Source organism: Chiloscyllium punctatum, chromosome 15, assembly GCF_047496795.1.
Source record: "Chiloscyllium punctatum isolate Juve2018m chromosome 15, sChiPun1.3, whole genome shotgun sequence".
Taxonomy (NCBI): domain Eukaryota; kingdom Metazoa; phylum Chordata; class Chondrichthyes; order Orectolobiformes; family Hemiscylliidae; genus Chiloscyllium; species Chiloscyllium punctatum.
Genome location: NC_092753.1, coordinates 70845834 through 70861219, shown reverse-complemented (window position 1 = coordinate 70861219; position 15386 = coordinate 70845834). Strand labels below are relative to the sequence as shown.

The window sequence follows — 15386 nt, the reverse complement described above, 5'->3', positions numbered from 1 at the left end:
CCAGTCACAGCCTTGTGCCGGTGTCACGTGGCGTTTACGGGCGGGTGGCGGTGTCGCGGTGCATGCTGGGAGCGGTTGCTCGCGCTGAGTCAGTTCATTGGCGGCGCAGGCGGGACTGGAGTAGGTGGCCTGGTAATCAATTACCGGGCGGGGGAGGAGAATCCACCGAGAGGGTGTGTAAGGATCGATAATCACGGAAGGGGGAGGGAAGTAATCACCGGAGGAGATAAATAAGGATCGAATAATCATTAAGGGGGAGAGTAATGAGTGGGGAACAAACAGTGATCGACCCAGGGAGGGCGAGGATCGAACCGGCGAGATGAGGATACGCGGGGGAGTGGGAGAAATCACGGGGAGCGGGAGAGGTTAGTGAGGTAGGAATAGCGACTGACAAGCGTGGGGGCTGAGAGAGAGAGAGGAAGGCTGGTGGAAAGAGTTTTAGGGCTGAGGAGACCGGATATTGAGGTGATTGAATTGCGGTTGCATATGGATGGTTCGGTTTGTGAAGTATAACTAAGGGGGCGGGGGGGTAGGGGGTGAGTGGATGTTGCAGCACAAAATCATAGAATCCTTACCAAAAACAGAAGTTACTGGAAAAGCTCAGCCAGTCTGGCAACATCTTTGCAGACAAATCAGAGTTAGCGTTTTGGGTCTGGCTATCCTTCCTCAGGACTGGAAGCAGGCCATTGGGCCCGTTGAGTTCACAGTGACCCTCTGAAGACCAAACCTAATTTATGGCCCTGCATTTCCAATGGCTAATCCTCCTAACCTGCACATCCCTGGATACCGTGGGCAATTCAGCATGGCAAATATGCCTAAATTGCACAACCTTGGACTAGCACCTGGAGGAAACCCACGCAGCTGGGGCGAATGTGCAAACTTCACACACAATTGCCCGAGGCTGGAATCAAACTTGGGTCCATGGTGCTGTGAAGCAGCTATGCTAAATACTGAGCCATCATGCAACCCAGCTTGTTGCTGGCTATCCAGTACAGCTACCTCATTAACTCTACCTTCTCGCTCTTCCCTGTGGCCTTGTAATTGTTATTATTTAGGTAATGATCATATTTTCTTTTGAAAGTTACCAATGAGCCTATTCCACTCCATACTTTTGGATATTGCTTTCCAAATCATTGAGATATATTACCATTATTGTTGATCTTCAGAATATCAAATCTGCTACTGCGAACAATTTCTCTTCAGTTGTCATAATAATAAATATCCTTGATTTTGACCATCTTAATCAAATCCTCTTCTAATTTTCTCTGTTTGAGGGAATATGAATGACATTCTCAGTGAAGAAAAGGGAATTTCATATCAAGATAAACTGAAGTTTTGTTTGAGATGAAGGAGTAACTCAAAACTTTCTGAACCTATTAGGTCACCTGCTAAATGTTGTCATTTGTCATAGGTTTGGAAGCTGATTGGTCACCATGGCATCCCGTGCAGGTCCACGTGCAGCAGGAACAGATGGCAGTGACTTCCAGCATAGAGAGAAAGTGGCTTCACATTATCAGATGAGGTATTACTTTTATGAATCGTATTATGCAGAACAGCTCAAAATTTTGCCATGTACTTAAAAGGCCAAATGTTATGAATGCTGGAAATCTAAAATAAAAGCAAGATATCAGGCAGCATCAATGGAGAGAGAAACCACATTTCAGCTTAATGATATTTCAGTTTAAATATCTCAATATTGAGATTATTCAAAATTTACAGTTTGTAAGCAAGAAAATGCCAGCACAAGAAGGAGGAATGGATGGGGGGGGGTGTTGGTGGTGGGGTAGGCATGTTGGTGAAGGGGTGAAGAGTAAGACTCATTAAATGACAGTTGAGATGATGGTGCAGGGAGATAGTAAAGTGACACATAAAGAAATAGTGAGTTTAGTGGAATTATGACTAGGAAAGACAGAACCGTTTTTGGCACTTCCTTTAGAAAAAATAGTTGTAACCTGAAGTCATTGAACTTAATTTTCGTCAGCATGCATTGAGTTTCAGTGCTTGGCCAGGAGAATAAAAATAGCTGCTGAAAGGTCAGGGTCAGGCTTATGAACTGAAATCAACATTCTGTATAACTGTTGTAAAGGAGGACTGAGTAGAGTACAGGTTGTACTGAGGTAATCCAGGAGTCTTGACGCTGGGCCTTTACCACACTGGAGAATTTGCCAAGGTTTGCCAAAGGAGGGTCAGCGCACAAATTCTTAAATGACACCAGAGGCATTTATTCCTTGGTAGGGGTTGATGCATCTACATTCTTCTGCCTCCCCCACCCAACTGTGAACATGAAATATTTGTACCAAAAGGTCTAAAAGTAGGACCTGAATTATTCGAGACAGAAAAAAAGTACTTGGGGAAAATGAATGTGAATGCACATTGAGCACATGGGCACCATAACCTTGCATAATAGACTAGAGTTTGATCTATGTTTTTGGTGCTGGATCAGAGTGTCATATTGGGAGGCTCAACCCGTTTTTATTAATTGAAAAGAGAGGTAAATCAATCTTTTACCTGGAAGGAATGTTTAAGATAAACAGAAAATGCTGGAGGAATGCAACATATTTGGCAGCATCTATGGAACTACTCTTGTTCTCACCATTACCTCCATAGCCCACTTTCAAATATACATCCAGCTCTCTTTTGAAATCTTCTATGGAATCAGCCTCCACCACTCTGCCAAGCAGCTCATTCCAAATCCTGACAACTCCCAGTTCAGGTGTTTCTTCTCAACTCACTTAGAGTCATAGAGATGTAGAGCATGGAAACAGACCCTTCAGTCCAATCCATCCATGCCGACCAGATATCCCAACCCAATCTAGTCCAACCTGCCAGCACCCGGCCCATGTCCCTCCAAACCCTTCCTGTTCATATACCCATCCAAATGCATCTTAAATGTTGCACGTGTACCAGCCTCCACACATCCTCTGGTAGCTCATTCTATACACGTACTATCCTCTGTGTGAAAAAGTTGCCCCTTAGGTCTCTCATATTTCCCCTCTCACTCTAAACCTATGCCCTCTAGTTCTGGACTCCCCGACCCCAGGGAAAAGACTTTGTCTATTTATCCTATCCATGCCCCTCATAATTTTGTAAACCTCTATAAGGTCACCCCACAGCCTCCGACGCTCCAGGGAAAACAGCCCCAGCCTGTTCAGCCCCTCCCTGTAGCTCAGATCCTCCAACCCTGGCAACATCTTCGTAAATCTTTTCTGAACCCTTTCAAGTTTCACAACATCTTTCAGATAGGAAGGAGACCAGAATTGCATGCAATATTCCAACAGTGGCCTAACCAATGTCCTGTGTAGCCACAACATGACCTCCCAATTCCTGTACTCAATACTCTGACCAATAAAGGAACGCATACCAAACACCTTCTTCACTATCCTATCTACCTATGACTCCACTTTCAAGGAGCTATGAACCTGCACTCCAAGGTCTCTTTGTTCAGCAACACTCCCTAGGACCTTACCATTAAGTGTATAAGTCCTGCTAAGATTTGCTTTCCCAAAATGCAGCATCTCACATTTATCTGAATTAAACTCCATTTGCCACTTCTCAGCCCCTTGGCTCATCTGGCCCAGATCCTGTTGTAATCTGAGGTGACCCGCTTTGCTGTCCACTACACCTCCAATTGTGGTGTCATCTGCAAACTTACTAACTGTACCTCTGATGCTCGTATCTTGAGGGACTCCACTGGTCACAGGCCTCCAGTCTGATAAACAACCCTCCACCACCACCCTCTGTCTTCTACCTTTGAGCCAGTTCTGTATCCAAATGGCTAGTTCTCCCTGTATTCCATGAGATCTAACCTTGCTAATCAGTCTCCCATGGGGAACCTTGTCGAACGCCTTACTGAAGTCCATATAGATCACATCTACTACTCTGCCCTCATCAATCTTTTGAAGCCCTCTTGCTGACAATTTTGAAGTTGTCACCTCTAGTTACTGACATAGCAACTAATGGAAACAACTTTATAAATACGTTATTAAGGTCAACTCTTAATCTTCTTACTCTAACGAAAATAAGTCCAATTTCTCTATTCTTTCCTTGTATCTAATATTCCTCGTTCCTGCTATCATTCTAGTAAATCTCCTTTGTACTCTCTTCAGGACTTTGATATCCTTCCTTATATGAGGTGCCCAGAACTGAACATAATATTCCAAATGTGGTCTTACCAATGTTTGTAGTGGTATAGAATCACTTCCTTGCTTTTATACTCTAAGCCTTTATTTATAAACGCAAGCATCCTATAAGCCGCCTTAACAACTGTTTCCGTTTGCCTGGCATCCTTCAGAGAATTATGCAGTTGAACCCTGAGGTCCCTCTACTCCTGTACTCCCCTCAAAGGTTATATCATTGAACCTGTACTGTCTGTCCATATTTCTTGCATTACCCTCATATTTCTCTGCATTGACTTTCATTTGTCAGGTGTCTGTCCATTTGGTCAATGTATCAGTATCCCTCTGAAGTCACTTTGTGGCAATGTCACAATTTACTAATCTCCCTAGTTCAATATCATCTACCAATTTAGAGATTTTTCCCTCAGCATCCATCTCCAAATCGTTTTTATAAATCAGGAAAAGCAAGGATCCCAACATTGATGGCCAGGGATTGTGTCTTCCAATTCGTTTCTCATCAGAAATGCCCATTTATACCTACCCTCTGTTTCCTATCTTTTAGCCAACTTTTAATCCATGTTGCCAAGGGCCCAATAAGTCCGAAACATTTCTAACTCACTAACCAACCTTCTATGTGACACCATATCAAATGCTTTCTGAACGTCCAAAAATGCAACATTCACAGCATTACGGTCATCCATTGCCCGCGTCACCTTGCCAAAGAACTCTCTTCAATCTGTCAGGCGTACCTGCCATTGGTAAAGCTGTGTTGACTGTCAAATATTTACTTATTTTTCTCTAGGTGTGTGTATTTATCTTATCTCGTATTTTGGCCTCATTGATTTTCCCACTATTGATGTCACGCTAACAGGTCTGTCACTTCCTGGGTTGGCCTTTGCCCTTTTTGTAAACAGTGGTGTCACATTTGCAATCCTGCAAGCCCTTGGGACTGTAGGGGGATATGACATTGTGACAGTAACAGAAACATAAGAATGACCCATTTATTTCTCCTGCCTGTTGAACAATTCTTAATTCATTTCTGTACACAACATTTGCTTTAATTTTTGCCAAGCAATCTTCTTTGGAGTTCTTCAAACAAAAGCTTTCCAGAAATGCAAGTGTACTATGTTCGCCTGTACCAATTTATCATTTCTGTTCGTTACATCTTCATAAAATCCAATTTCCGATTCACGACTCTATGCTTGAACAGTATTATCCAAATGTCCATTTATCAGAGACTTAATAGATTCTAGCATTATTCCTACTAATGATGCAAAGCTAACAGTATAATCATTTAGCTTCTCTGTCATTCCTCTATTCCCATTACAAATTCTCCTGATCCTGCCTGTAATGGACTCCAATTTGTCTTAGCTAAACATTTCCTTTTTAAGAACTAATAGTTCTACAGTTTTTGTTAATGGTTTTTTGCTAGTTTACATTTAATGTCTGTTCTTCTTTATCAGTCTTGGCTATCCTTTGCTGTATTCTAAAATCTTCCAAATTCCACTCCACAATTTTCATAGAAGTTTTTAGGTCTTTTTATTTAAATCTTGTATACTGGACTGCTTAATGGCATTTGTCAGTCATATTGTCTGATGCTGCTTTTGTGGCTTGAAGGAATTTACAGTTGCTGTAAACTATATATATCAGTTCTTCAGATTAGCCCATTGTCTATGTACCATCATATCTTATAACACATTTTTTCAATCTACCTGTGCCAATTTGTTCCTCATACCTTCACAGAATCATAGAAAATTTACAGTACATAAGGAGGCCATTCAGTCCATTGTGCCTGTACCTGCCTTTGCTTCAGTGATCCTTTTACCCTGCTTGTTCTTTCTGGGCCCCACTCTATCCTTCACTAATATTTCATTATTAATATATTCAAAGAACAGTTTATTTGTTTTCACACAGCCTGCCATCCTTTCCTCATACTTCCTCTTATCCTTCCTTATTCCAGTCTTAGCCTGTTTCCTGTATTTGAGACACTCTTCCTGATTTTTATTGCTATTATTATTATTTTTTTCTAGTTTGCATCATTTGCCCCATTTTTCTTCCATATTTTCTCATTAATGTCCTTTGTCATCCAGGACACTAACTTTGGATACCCCGTATTTATTTCTAGTGGGTATATACCTAGTTTGCATCCTTTTCATCTCTCTTGAAATTCTCCCATTTTTCATCTAATGTTTTATCCATCAAAATATCCCACACTATCTTTTTCCAGTCTTCCTTTAGGGTAACTCACATCCCTATTTGTCCTCAGATTTCCGTAATCTGCCTACAAATGCTTTCCTGTACTTCCTCATTCAAGGGCTATGATACTATCTTTGACCAAGACTACTACGCCATGTTTTCTTTTTAACGTACATTGTTTGTACTAAAAACTTTAAAATCCTTCTATGTGAAGTATCCAGTCCTGCTCTAGCTTGAACCGTGTTTCTGTTAATGCCACAATGTCATATCCCCCTACAGCAATTTCTGTTTCCCCAATTTTGTTCACTATATTACCTGTATTTACATACATACAATTTAACCCTGACCTTATCTTTTTCATGCCCATTGGGAGGTAACTATTTGTTTGTTCACTGTCAACTCTCCATTCTTCCCTCATTTCGTTTTCCCTGTTCCCCACCTTCTGTCTTTAGCCCTCAATGGTACTTCTAAAACTAGGCTTGTTAGTCAACCCACCTTCACCTTACAAGTTTATACTCCAATACACTGTTTTCTCAAAGCAGCATGTTCATTCTATTTCAGCTCTAATGAGCCCCATCTCTTCTGAACAACTTTCTTCTTTTCCAAAAGCAGTCCCAGTATCCCAGAAGTCTAAACCGCTCCCTCTATACCATCTCATTTACCTTCTTGATATGCATTTGCCTAAATGGTGCACTTCATGGCGCAAGTAGTATATCTAAGATTACTAACTTGATGTTGAAACAATCCTATGTTTCAACCTTACTGCTTAACTCCTGAAACTGATCCTGCAAGTTCTTAAGCTATGACCCTTGGCCATTGGTCCCCAAATGAACTCCAACCACTGGTGGTTTGCCCTCCCTCTCCGCAACTTAAACTAGCCATTCTGTTATGTGCCGAACCCTTGCACCTTGGAGGTAACAGGGGACTCTCAATCTTGGCTGCAAACTTGACTGTGTATCCCTCAAACTATTTTGTCATCCGCTGTTACCCCCTTTCTAATCTGCCTACTAGCTTTTCTTACCCAGAGTAGTCTCTGGCAACATGGTACTGTGATTTTCCCTCTAATCATCCATCCTGGACTCAGTCGTGTTGCTTACTAAATAGGATCTAAAATTTCATACCTGTTCAACGGCTTCAAGGAATATCTGGACCTCCTGTCTCTTAGCCTTTAATCAAATAGTCAACCACTCTCCTGCCAGCTCTACACTCCTTCTTGACTGCCTATCATGATATGAAGTGACCATCCTCTCATACGACTGGCCCAGAAATCTTTCACCTTCTTTTATGCTATGCAGCAAGGAAAGTCACTGCTTTAAATCAGCTACGTGTTGTTCAAGGACTGCAACCCTCTGGCACTACTTATAGAAGTGACAATCCTGGCTGTCTTGTGGATTCTTAAATGCCATACACATCGAACATAGAAAAATACAGCGCAGTACAGGCCCTTCGGCCCTCGATGTTGCGCCGACCAAAGCCTACCTAACCTACACTAGCCCAATAACCTCCATATGCTTCTCCAATGCCCATTTAAATGACCATAAAGAGGGAGAGTCCACCACTGCTACTGGCAGGGCATTCCATGAACTCTCAACCCGCTGAGTAAAAAATCTACCCCTAACATCTGTCCTATAACTACCACCCCTTAATTTAAAGCTGTGTCCCCTAGTAACAGCTGACTTCATTAGCGGAAAAAGGTTCTCACTGTCAACCCTATCTAAACCCCTAATCATCTTGTACACCTCTATCAAATCTCCCCAAAACCTTCTTTTCTCCAATGAGAAAAGCCCCAAGTGCCTCAGCCTTTCCTCATACGATCTTCCTACCATGCCAGGCAACATCCTGGTAAACCTCCTCTGCACTCGTTCCAATGCCTCCACATCCTTCCTATAGTATGGCGACCAAAACTGCACACAATACTCCAGATGAGGCCGCACCAGAGTCTTATACAACTGCAACATGACCTCGGGACTCCGGAACTCAATTCCTCTACCAATAAAGCCCAGTACACCATATGCCTTCTTCACAGCACTATTTACCTGGGTGGCAACTTTCAAAGATCTGTGTACATGGACGCCAAGATCCCTCTGCTCATCCACACTACCAAGTAGTCTACCATTAGCCCAGTAATCCATCATCTTGTTACTCCTACCAAAGTGAATGACTTCACACTTAGCTACATTGAATTCCGTTTGCCACCTTACTGCCCAGCTCTGCAACTTATCTATATCCCGCTGTAACCTGCCACATCCTTCTTCGCTGTCCACAACTCCACCGACTTTCGTGTCATCCGCAAACTTGCTCACCCAGCCTTCAAGCCCCTCCTCCAGGTCATTTATAAAAATGACAAACAGCAATGGTCCCAAAACAGATCCTTGTGGAACACCGCTAGTAACTGCGCTCCAAGATGAAACTATACCATCAACTACTACCCTCTGTCTCCTTCCAGCCAGCCAATTCCTAATCCAAACCTCTAATGCACCCTCAATGCCACACCTCCATAGTTTTTGCATTAGCCTGCCATAGGGTACCTTATCGAACGCCTTGCTAAAATCCATATACACCACATCTTCTGCTTTACCCTCGTCCACTTCCTTGGTTACCTTCTCAAAGAATTCAATAAGGTTTGTGAGGCACGACCTGCCCTTCACAAAACCATGCTGACTATCTTTGATCACATTATTCCTATCCAGATGTTCATAAATCCTATCCCTTACAATTCTCTCTAAGACTTTGCCCACAACAGAAGTGAGACTCACTGTCCTATAGTTACTCGGGCTATCCCTGTTCCCCTTCTTGAACAAGGGGACCACATTCGCTATCCTCCAGTCTTCTGGCACTATTCCCGTTATCAACGACGACATAAAAATTAAGGCCAATGGCTCCGCTATCTCCTCCCTAGCTTCCCAGAGGATCCTAGGATAAATGCCATCAGGCCCAGGGGACTTATCTATTTTCATCCTTTCCAGAATTTCCAACACCGCTTCCCTACATACCTCAAAGCCGTCCATTCTAATTAATTGTGACTCAGTATTCACATCGGCAACAATGTCCTGTTCCTGAGTGAATACTGACGAAAAGTATTGATTTAGTGTCTCACCAATCTCCTCCGCCTCCACACACAACTTCCCACTACTATCCTTGACTGGACCGATACCTACCCTAGTCATCCTTTTATTCCTGACATACCTGTAGAAAGCCTTTGGGTTTTCCCTAATCCTACCAACTAAGGACTTTTCATGTCCCCTTCTCGCTGCTCTTAGCTCTCTCTTTAGATCCTTCCTGGCTACCTTATAACTCTCAATCGCCCCAACTGAACCTTTACGCCTCATCTTTACATAGGCTGCCCTCTTCCCTTTCACAAGGGATTCCAATTCCTTGTTAAACCACGGCTCCCTCACAAAACCCTTTACTCCCTGCCTGACTGGTACATATTTATCAAGGACACCCATTAGCTGTTCCTTGAACAATCTCCACATATCATTTGTGTTCCTCCCTCGAAGCCTATTTTTCCAATCCACGCATCCTAAGTCATGCCTCACTGCATCATAATTTCCCTGCCCCCAGCTATAACTGTTGCCCTGCAGTGCACATTTATCCCTCTCCATCACTAGAGTAAAAGTCACCGAGTTGTGGTCACTGCCCCCGAAGTGCTCACCTACCTCCAAGTCTAACACCTGGCCTGGTTCATTACCTAGAACCAAATCCAGTATAGCCTCACCTCTTGTTGGCCTGTCTACATATTGTGTCAGGAAACCCTCCTGCACACATTGGACAAACACCGACCCATCTAACGAACTCGAGCTATAGCTTTCCCAGTCAATATCTGGGAAGTTAAAGTCCCCCATAACAACCACCCTGCTACTTTCACTCTTCTCCTGAATCATCCTCGCAATACTTTCCTCTACTTCTCTCGGACTATTAGGCCTGTAGAAAACTCCTAACAGGGTGACCTCACCTTTCCTATTTCTAACATCTTATGCTTTCCCAGAATTCCTGCCATAATTTACTGGTCATAATGAGGCGCATTCCTGAGGATCTGATGTTTCTCGGCCACAACCAAATTTTCTAGCAGATCCCCTCTCTCTTTGGTTTAAGGAGGAGGGCAGAAGGGAAAAACTAAAGTAATGTAATGTTTTGTGCTTCACTGTTGTTTGACATTGAGTCCTTTGTCGTCCCCTTCTCAATTGTGATGAGCAAACTGACTTCTCACTATTGCCCTCTGATGGATGTTCTTCCTCATTTTGAGCACTGGATCCTCCGTGATGAGGAAGCTGCCTTCTCGCAGAATCCTCTGTAGCCATGTCTCATTACTGCCCTCTGTTGGATGCTCTTCCCCCTGTTGAGCACAGAGTCCTCTGTGATCACCTTCTCAATTGCGGTGAATTCTCAGTCCTCCTCCGTCACGTCTCATTATTGTCCTCTAATATAAATTATTTTCTTCAACTTTACCATCCTGGCTTCAATCATTTTTGAAATTAATGTCAATTTCTATCATATTATGTTTACTGATCCCTAAAGATTCTTTTTTTCAAAGCCTCTTCTCTAATTGGTACCTCAATATACTGTTTTAGAAGACTTTCCCAAACAGTCTAGAAACTTATCTTCACAAAATTAGTACCCTTTAGGTTTACCCAATCTATGTGCAGGTAGCACTTGCCCATGATTAGTGTACTACCAATGCTATGTGCTTCTTCAAAATCCTAATCCCAAATGTGCACCCTATTGTTATTTGATGGCCTATAAATACTCGTACCAGTGTTCTGTCCCTTGCTGTTTCTTAGTTACACCCAAATGCCAAATTTTGGTATTCCAATATGTGATTCTCTTACTGATTCGTCCCTTATTTATCTGTATACCACATCCTTTTCTGTTTTTTTTTTCCCTGTCCTTTCTAAATACTGAATATCTGACTATTTATTTTCTAATTTTGGTCACTTTGTAGCCATGTTTACATAAGGGTAATTAGATTATATCTATTTACCGCTTTCTGTCAAATCATCTACAATATTGGGAATGCTGCATGCATTCAGATAGTGTCCTAAACCTAATTTTTCTGACATTATTCCATTTTAAGAGTGTAGCTGATGTTTGTCTTCAATTTATCTGCTTCTGATTTCACTTGGCACATTATCTTCCTGTTTATCAGCTTTGATACACTCCACTTTGAGGCTTTTCTGACAGACCCCTGACAAGGGCTAGTTAGGACTAGAAAGTTGGGAATTGTTATAATGCTATACAGTGTAAGAAGCATTAAGAATGTAGGTTGGAAAAGCCTAGACAATGGGAGAAAAATAGAGTTAGAGGGATAAAAAAAAACTATCTCTGACACAGGAACAAGCTGAAATGATAGCTCTTGTAAAGCAGTTCTGTTTGTCTATTTTTGGTCAGAAGCTGCAGTTTTGTTTGAGATTTCCTGCATCCACAGGATGCATCCATATGTTTTATATATCTGGATCACCTGCCCTTTGGAAATCCTACAGGCGAATAACCTGAATAGTGACTCATAAAGTCTCCATTTGGAAAGCAATGGCTCAAATTTTCAATCCATTATGTAATAAAAGTACTTTGAAGATAATTTATATCATAAAACTTCGAGTGTATTACATGGTAATGGCTATAGGTTTTGCAAATAAGAAATTAAAAATTTGTATATCATTATCTTGAGTGCTTATTTATAGTGAAGAAATTAATTTAAAATGTTATTTTTTTCAATTCCAGTGTGACTTTGAAGTCTGAGATCAAGAAACTGATAATTGCTCACATGGTAATTTGGACATTACTCACTCTTCAGGTTATTATCGGTCACATGAAATTGGTGTCGCATGACCTGATAGCTATGCCATACCAATGGGAATACCCCTACCTGCTGAGCATCATACCATCCATCTTCGGTTTTATGTCCTTTCCTCGTAACAACATCAGTTACCTTGTACTCTCCATGATCAGTGCAGGGCTGTTCTCCATTGCACCTCTAATTTATGGCACCATGGAGATGTTCCCCATGGCACAACAGCTCTATCGGCATGGCAAGGCCTACCGCTTCATCTTTGGCTTTTCTGCTGTAGCAGTCATGTACTTGGTCTTAGTTATTGCAGTGCAAGTTCATGGCTGGCAGATCTACTACAGCAAAAAATTACTGGACTCGTGGTTTACCTCCACACAGGAAAAGAAGAAGAAATAGTTGGCAGATGAAAGCATCCTTAAAATACTGAGAGCTGGTGAATGAACAATGACAATATAATGGGACTGCATCAGTCCTGTAAATATGATAGTCTAGTGCTTAGATTGTTTTGCGTATGCTGTTTTGTTATTACTACCATCTTTGTACCCTAGAGCATTTGTTTCCACATAACAAAAGTGGCAGTTGAACATCTCCTCCAGGACATTTGGTGCAAATGTTATTTCATACTGTGGATGTCAATGTGATGCTTCATACTCATTTAAGGATACAACACAGTTACTAAGCTGCTGGTGAAATGCAGAAAATTCAGAAAAGTTTCCACTGAATTTGATTTTTTTTAAAAATCAAAGATTTGATTGTACTTTCTGTTCATATGCTGTAGTTTGTGATTTTACATTAGGGCATTTTTTTTGTTTCATTAGCTGTGAAAAGCTGCTATCAGATTTTTTGGTTAACATCATTTAGCCTTGCTAACTAATTAAGCTTGAAGTTGTAAGCTGGTAAATTGAACCATTACGTAGTATTGGGACTTATGCTGAGCCTCAAGCAGACTGTATTTAAATACAATCATGATTGGATAGAATGTTGAGACCCATAAGATTTGTTCACTCCTTGAAGATTAAGTCAGTTTTTTCATATTTACCTTGAAATCTTGAAATCATTCCAAATTAATTGAATTATTTAATTAAAAATACTCGTGTTAGCTCAATTAAAAAGAGTTAAAGTAGCTTTGTTAATAATTTTAGTAAAGACCAACATGTAACAGTACATTTAACCTTTTGCATATACTTTAGTTGTGTTAGACTACTGTCTGCATTCTGGATATAGCTCCTGTGCATTTTGCAGTCAGTAATGTTGCATGTAAACCCATCTCTGTATATTTTGGATCTCATGATCTCAAGTGTAAAATTTGTATGTATAGTTGTGGATGGGGTTTTTTTGCACCCTCTTTATTTACAATAGGAAGACAAGTCTTAATATGTGGCACAACTATAATATTGTTTGCCTTCAGAGAAATGCAGAGGTTGGCAGCACCTCTGCAATTATTTAATCATAACAGCATACCTACATAAGCGTCATCGTGCTGTATAAAAATGAACTTCATTCCATTGGCAAGTTGTAACCTTGCCTAACAAATTGAGTTGGATTCCTCCTCCATAATCAAACTTAAGGGAAGAATTTCTTCCTGTTTATTCGTGGAGGTGGAAAGATATTTGACAGTAGAAAAACATGAGATGGAAGGCCTGATAATTGTGGGGAGCATGGGTTGCAGTTTAGTTGCTACAGGTTTGATTTTTTAAGTCTAGGGACTTCGCATTTAGCTGTCTCAAAAATGAAAATGTTAGACATAGTTCATTCTATATTGAGTAAAGTTTGTATTTATTTCCAAATGGGAGTCAATGAATTTAATTTTTATTCTGATTTTCACTATTTCATCTTGTGCTTGCCACCATGGCAGAAATTGGGTGCAATGTTTTATTCAGTGTTATGTGCTGGTGCAACATAATTTACTTGATCTTTGATGTAAATGGGATAAATTGATGCCAATGTGTGTATTTTGTGCTTTGTGAATAAAATTGAGTCATCATACATTTATCCTTGTAGACTTAATTTATCGATTTGTCTTCTACATCATTTGCAAATCTTTAATTAGGTCAAGGATTACTGTTGAAAAGCTCTGGTCATTAATATTCTTAGCAACATGATGTAAAGACAACAATCTCTCCATCAACGTTAGCAAAACAAAGGAGCAGAAAGTGGAGTGGACAACACGCCCCTGTCTGCATCAGTGGTGCTGAGGTGAAGATGGTTGAGAGCATCGAGTTCTTGTAGTGATGGCCAACAATCTGTCCTGGTCCACCCGCATCCATGTGATGGTTAAGAAAGCACAACAATATCTCTACTTCCTCATGAGGTTTTAGGAAATTTGATATGTCCGCAAACACTCTTAGGACATTCTTAGGACATTTTCTATGATGCATCTACATATGGATGTATCATAGCATGGTATGGCAACTGCCCTTCCCAAGACTGCAAGAAACTGCAGTCATGAACATAGCCCAGTCCATCACACAACCCAGCTTTCCATCCATTGACTCCATCTATGCTCCCCATTACCTTGGGAAAGTAACCAACACGTACAAAGGCCCCTTCCACCCTCTTCCATTGGGCAGGAAGATATAAAAACTTGAATACACATCTTCACAAATTCAAAAGAAGCTTATTTCCTACTGTTAGACTTTTGAACTGACCTCTCAAATTAATTCTGATCTCTGCACTTTCTCTGTAGCTGTAACACTGTACTCTGCACCCTGTTCTGCTACCATGATGCACTTTGATATGATCTGCCTGTACGGTGCACAAAAAACATTTTTCATTGTATCTCAGTACGTGACAACAATAAACAAAAAAAATCAAACTTTCAACTCTCTTGTACCTTAAATAGTTATGAATTTGCAAGAAAAAATTCTTTCATTTGCATCCACCAACACCTTATTAAAAGAAGCACAATTTCAGTTTCAACACATTGAAATTCTGAAGTGAATGAATTGCTCTGATTTGTAATATGCTTCAAATTCTATGCCTGACCTTGCTGCCTTATGGTGTCAAAATTATTGGCAAATTAGTAAAAGAAAGTCTTTACAAGATTATACTGAGTGCTATAAGTCAAGTAAATGCTGGTTGTTTATTGGCTGCTTGTCCCTCTACAATATAAATTTTATTTCTTCAACTTTCCTCATTGTTGTGCAGGCAAACCTTCAAAACCACAATAATTGCCAATATGCAGCAAGTGCACTATACTAAGACTGACCGACAAATTGGTTGCTAGTGTAGTCTTTGCATTATGCATTTTCAGAATTATCCAGCAAATGTTATCCAATTGCATAATCGCA

The 15386-nt window shown here is 40.9% G+C and overlaps 1 protein-coding gene across 1 annotated transcript; it reads left to right on the top strand.

Annotated features, from left to right (window-relative positions):
* The first annotated feature begins 58 nt into the window (after positions 1 to 58).
* Positions 59 to 14082, top strand: LOC140486375 (protein jagunal homolog 1). Its single transcript, XM_072585419.1, has 3 exons — positions 59 to 173; positions 1412 to 1522; positions 12030 to 14082. Exons 2-3 carry the CDS (start codon positions 1434 to 1436, stop codon positions 12490 to 12492), a joined length of 552 nt encoding a protein of 183 aa, XP_072441520.1. The 5' UTR covers positions 59 to 173; positions 1412 to 1433; the 3' UTR covers positions 12493 to 14082.
* Positions 14083 to 15386: the final 1304 nt, after the last annotated feature.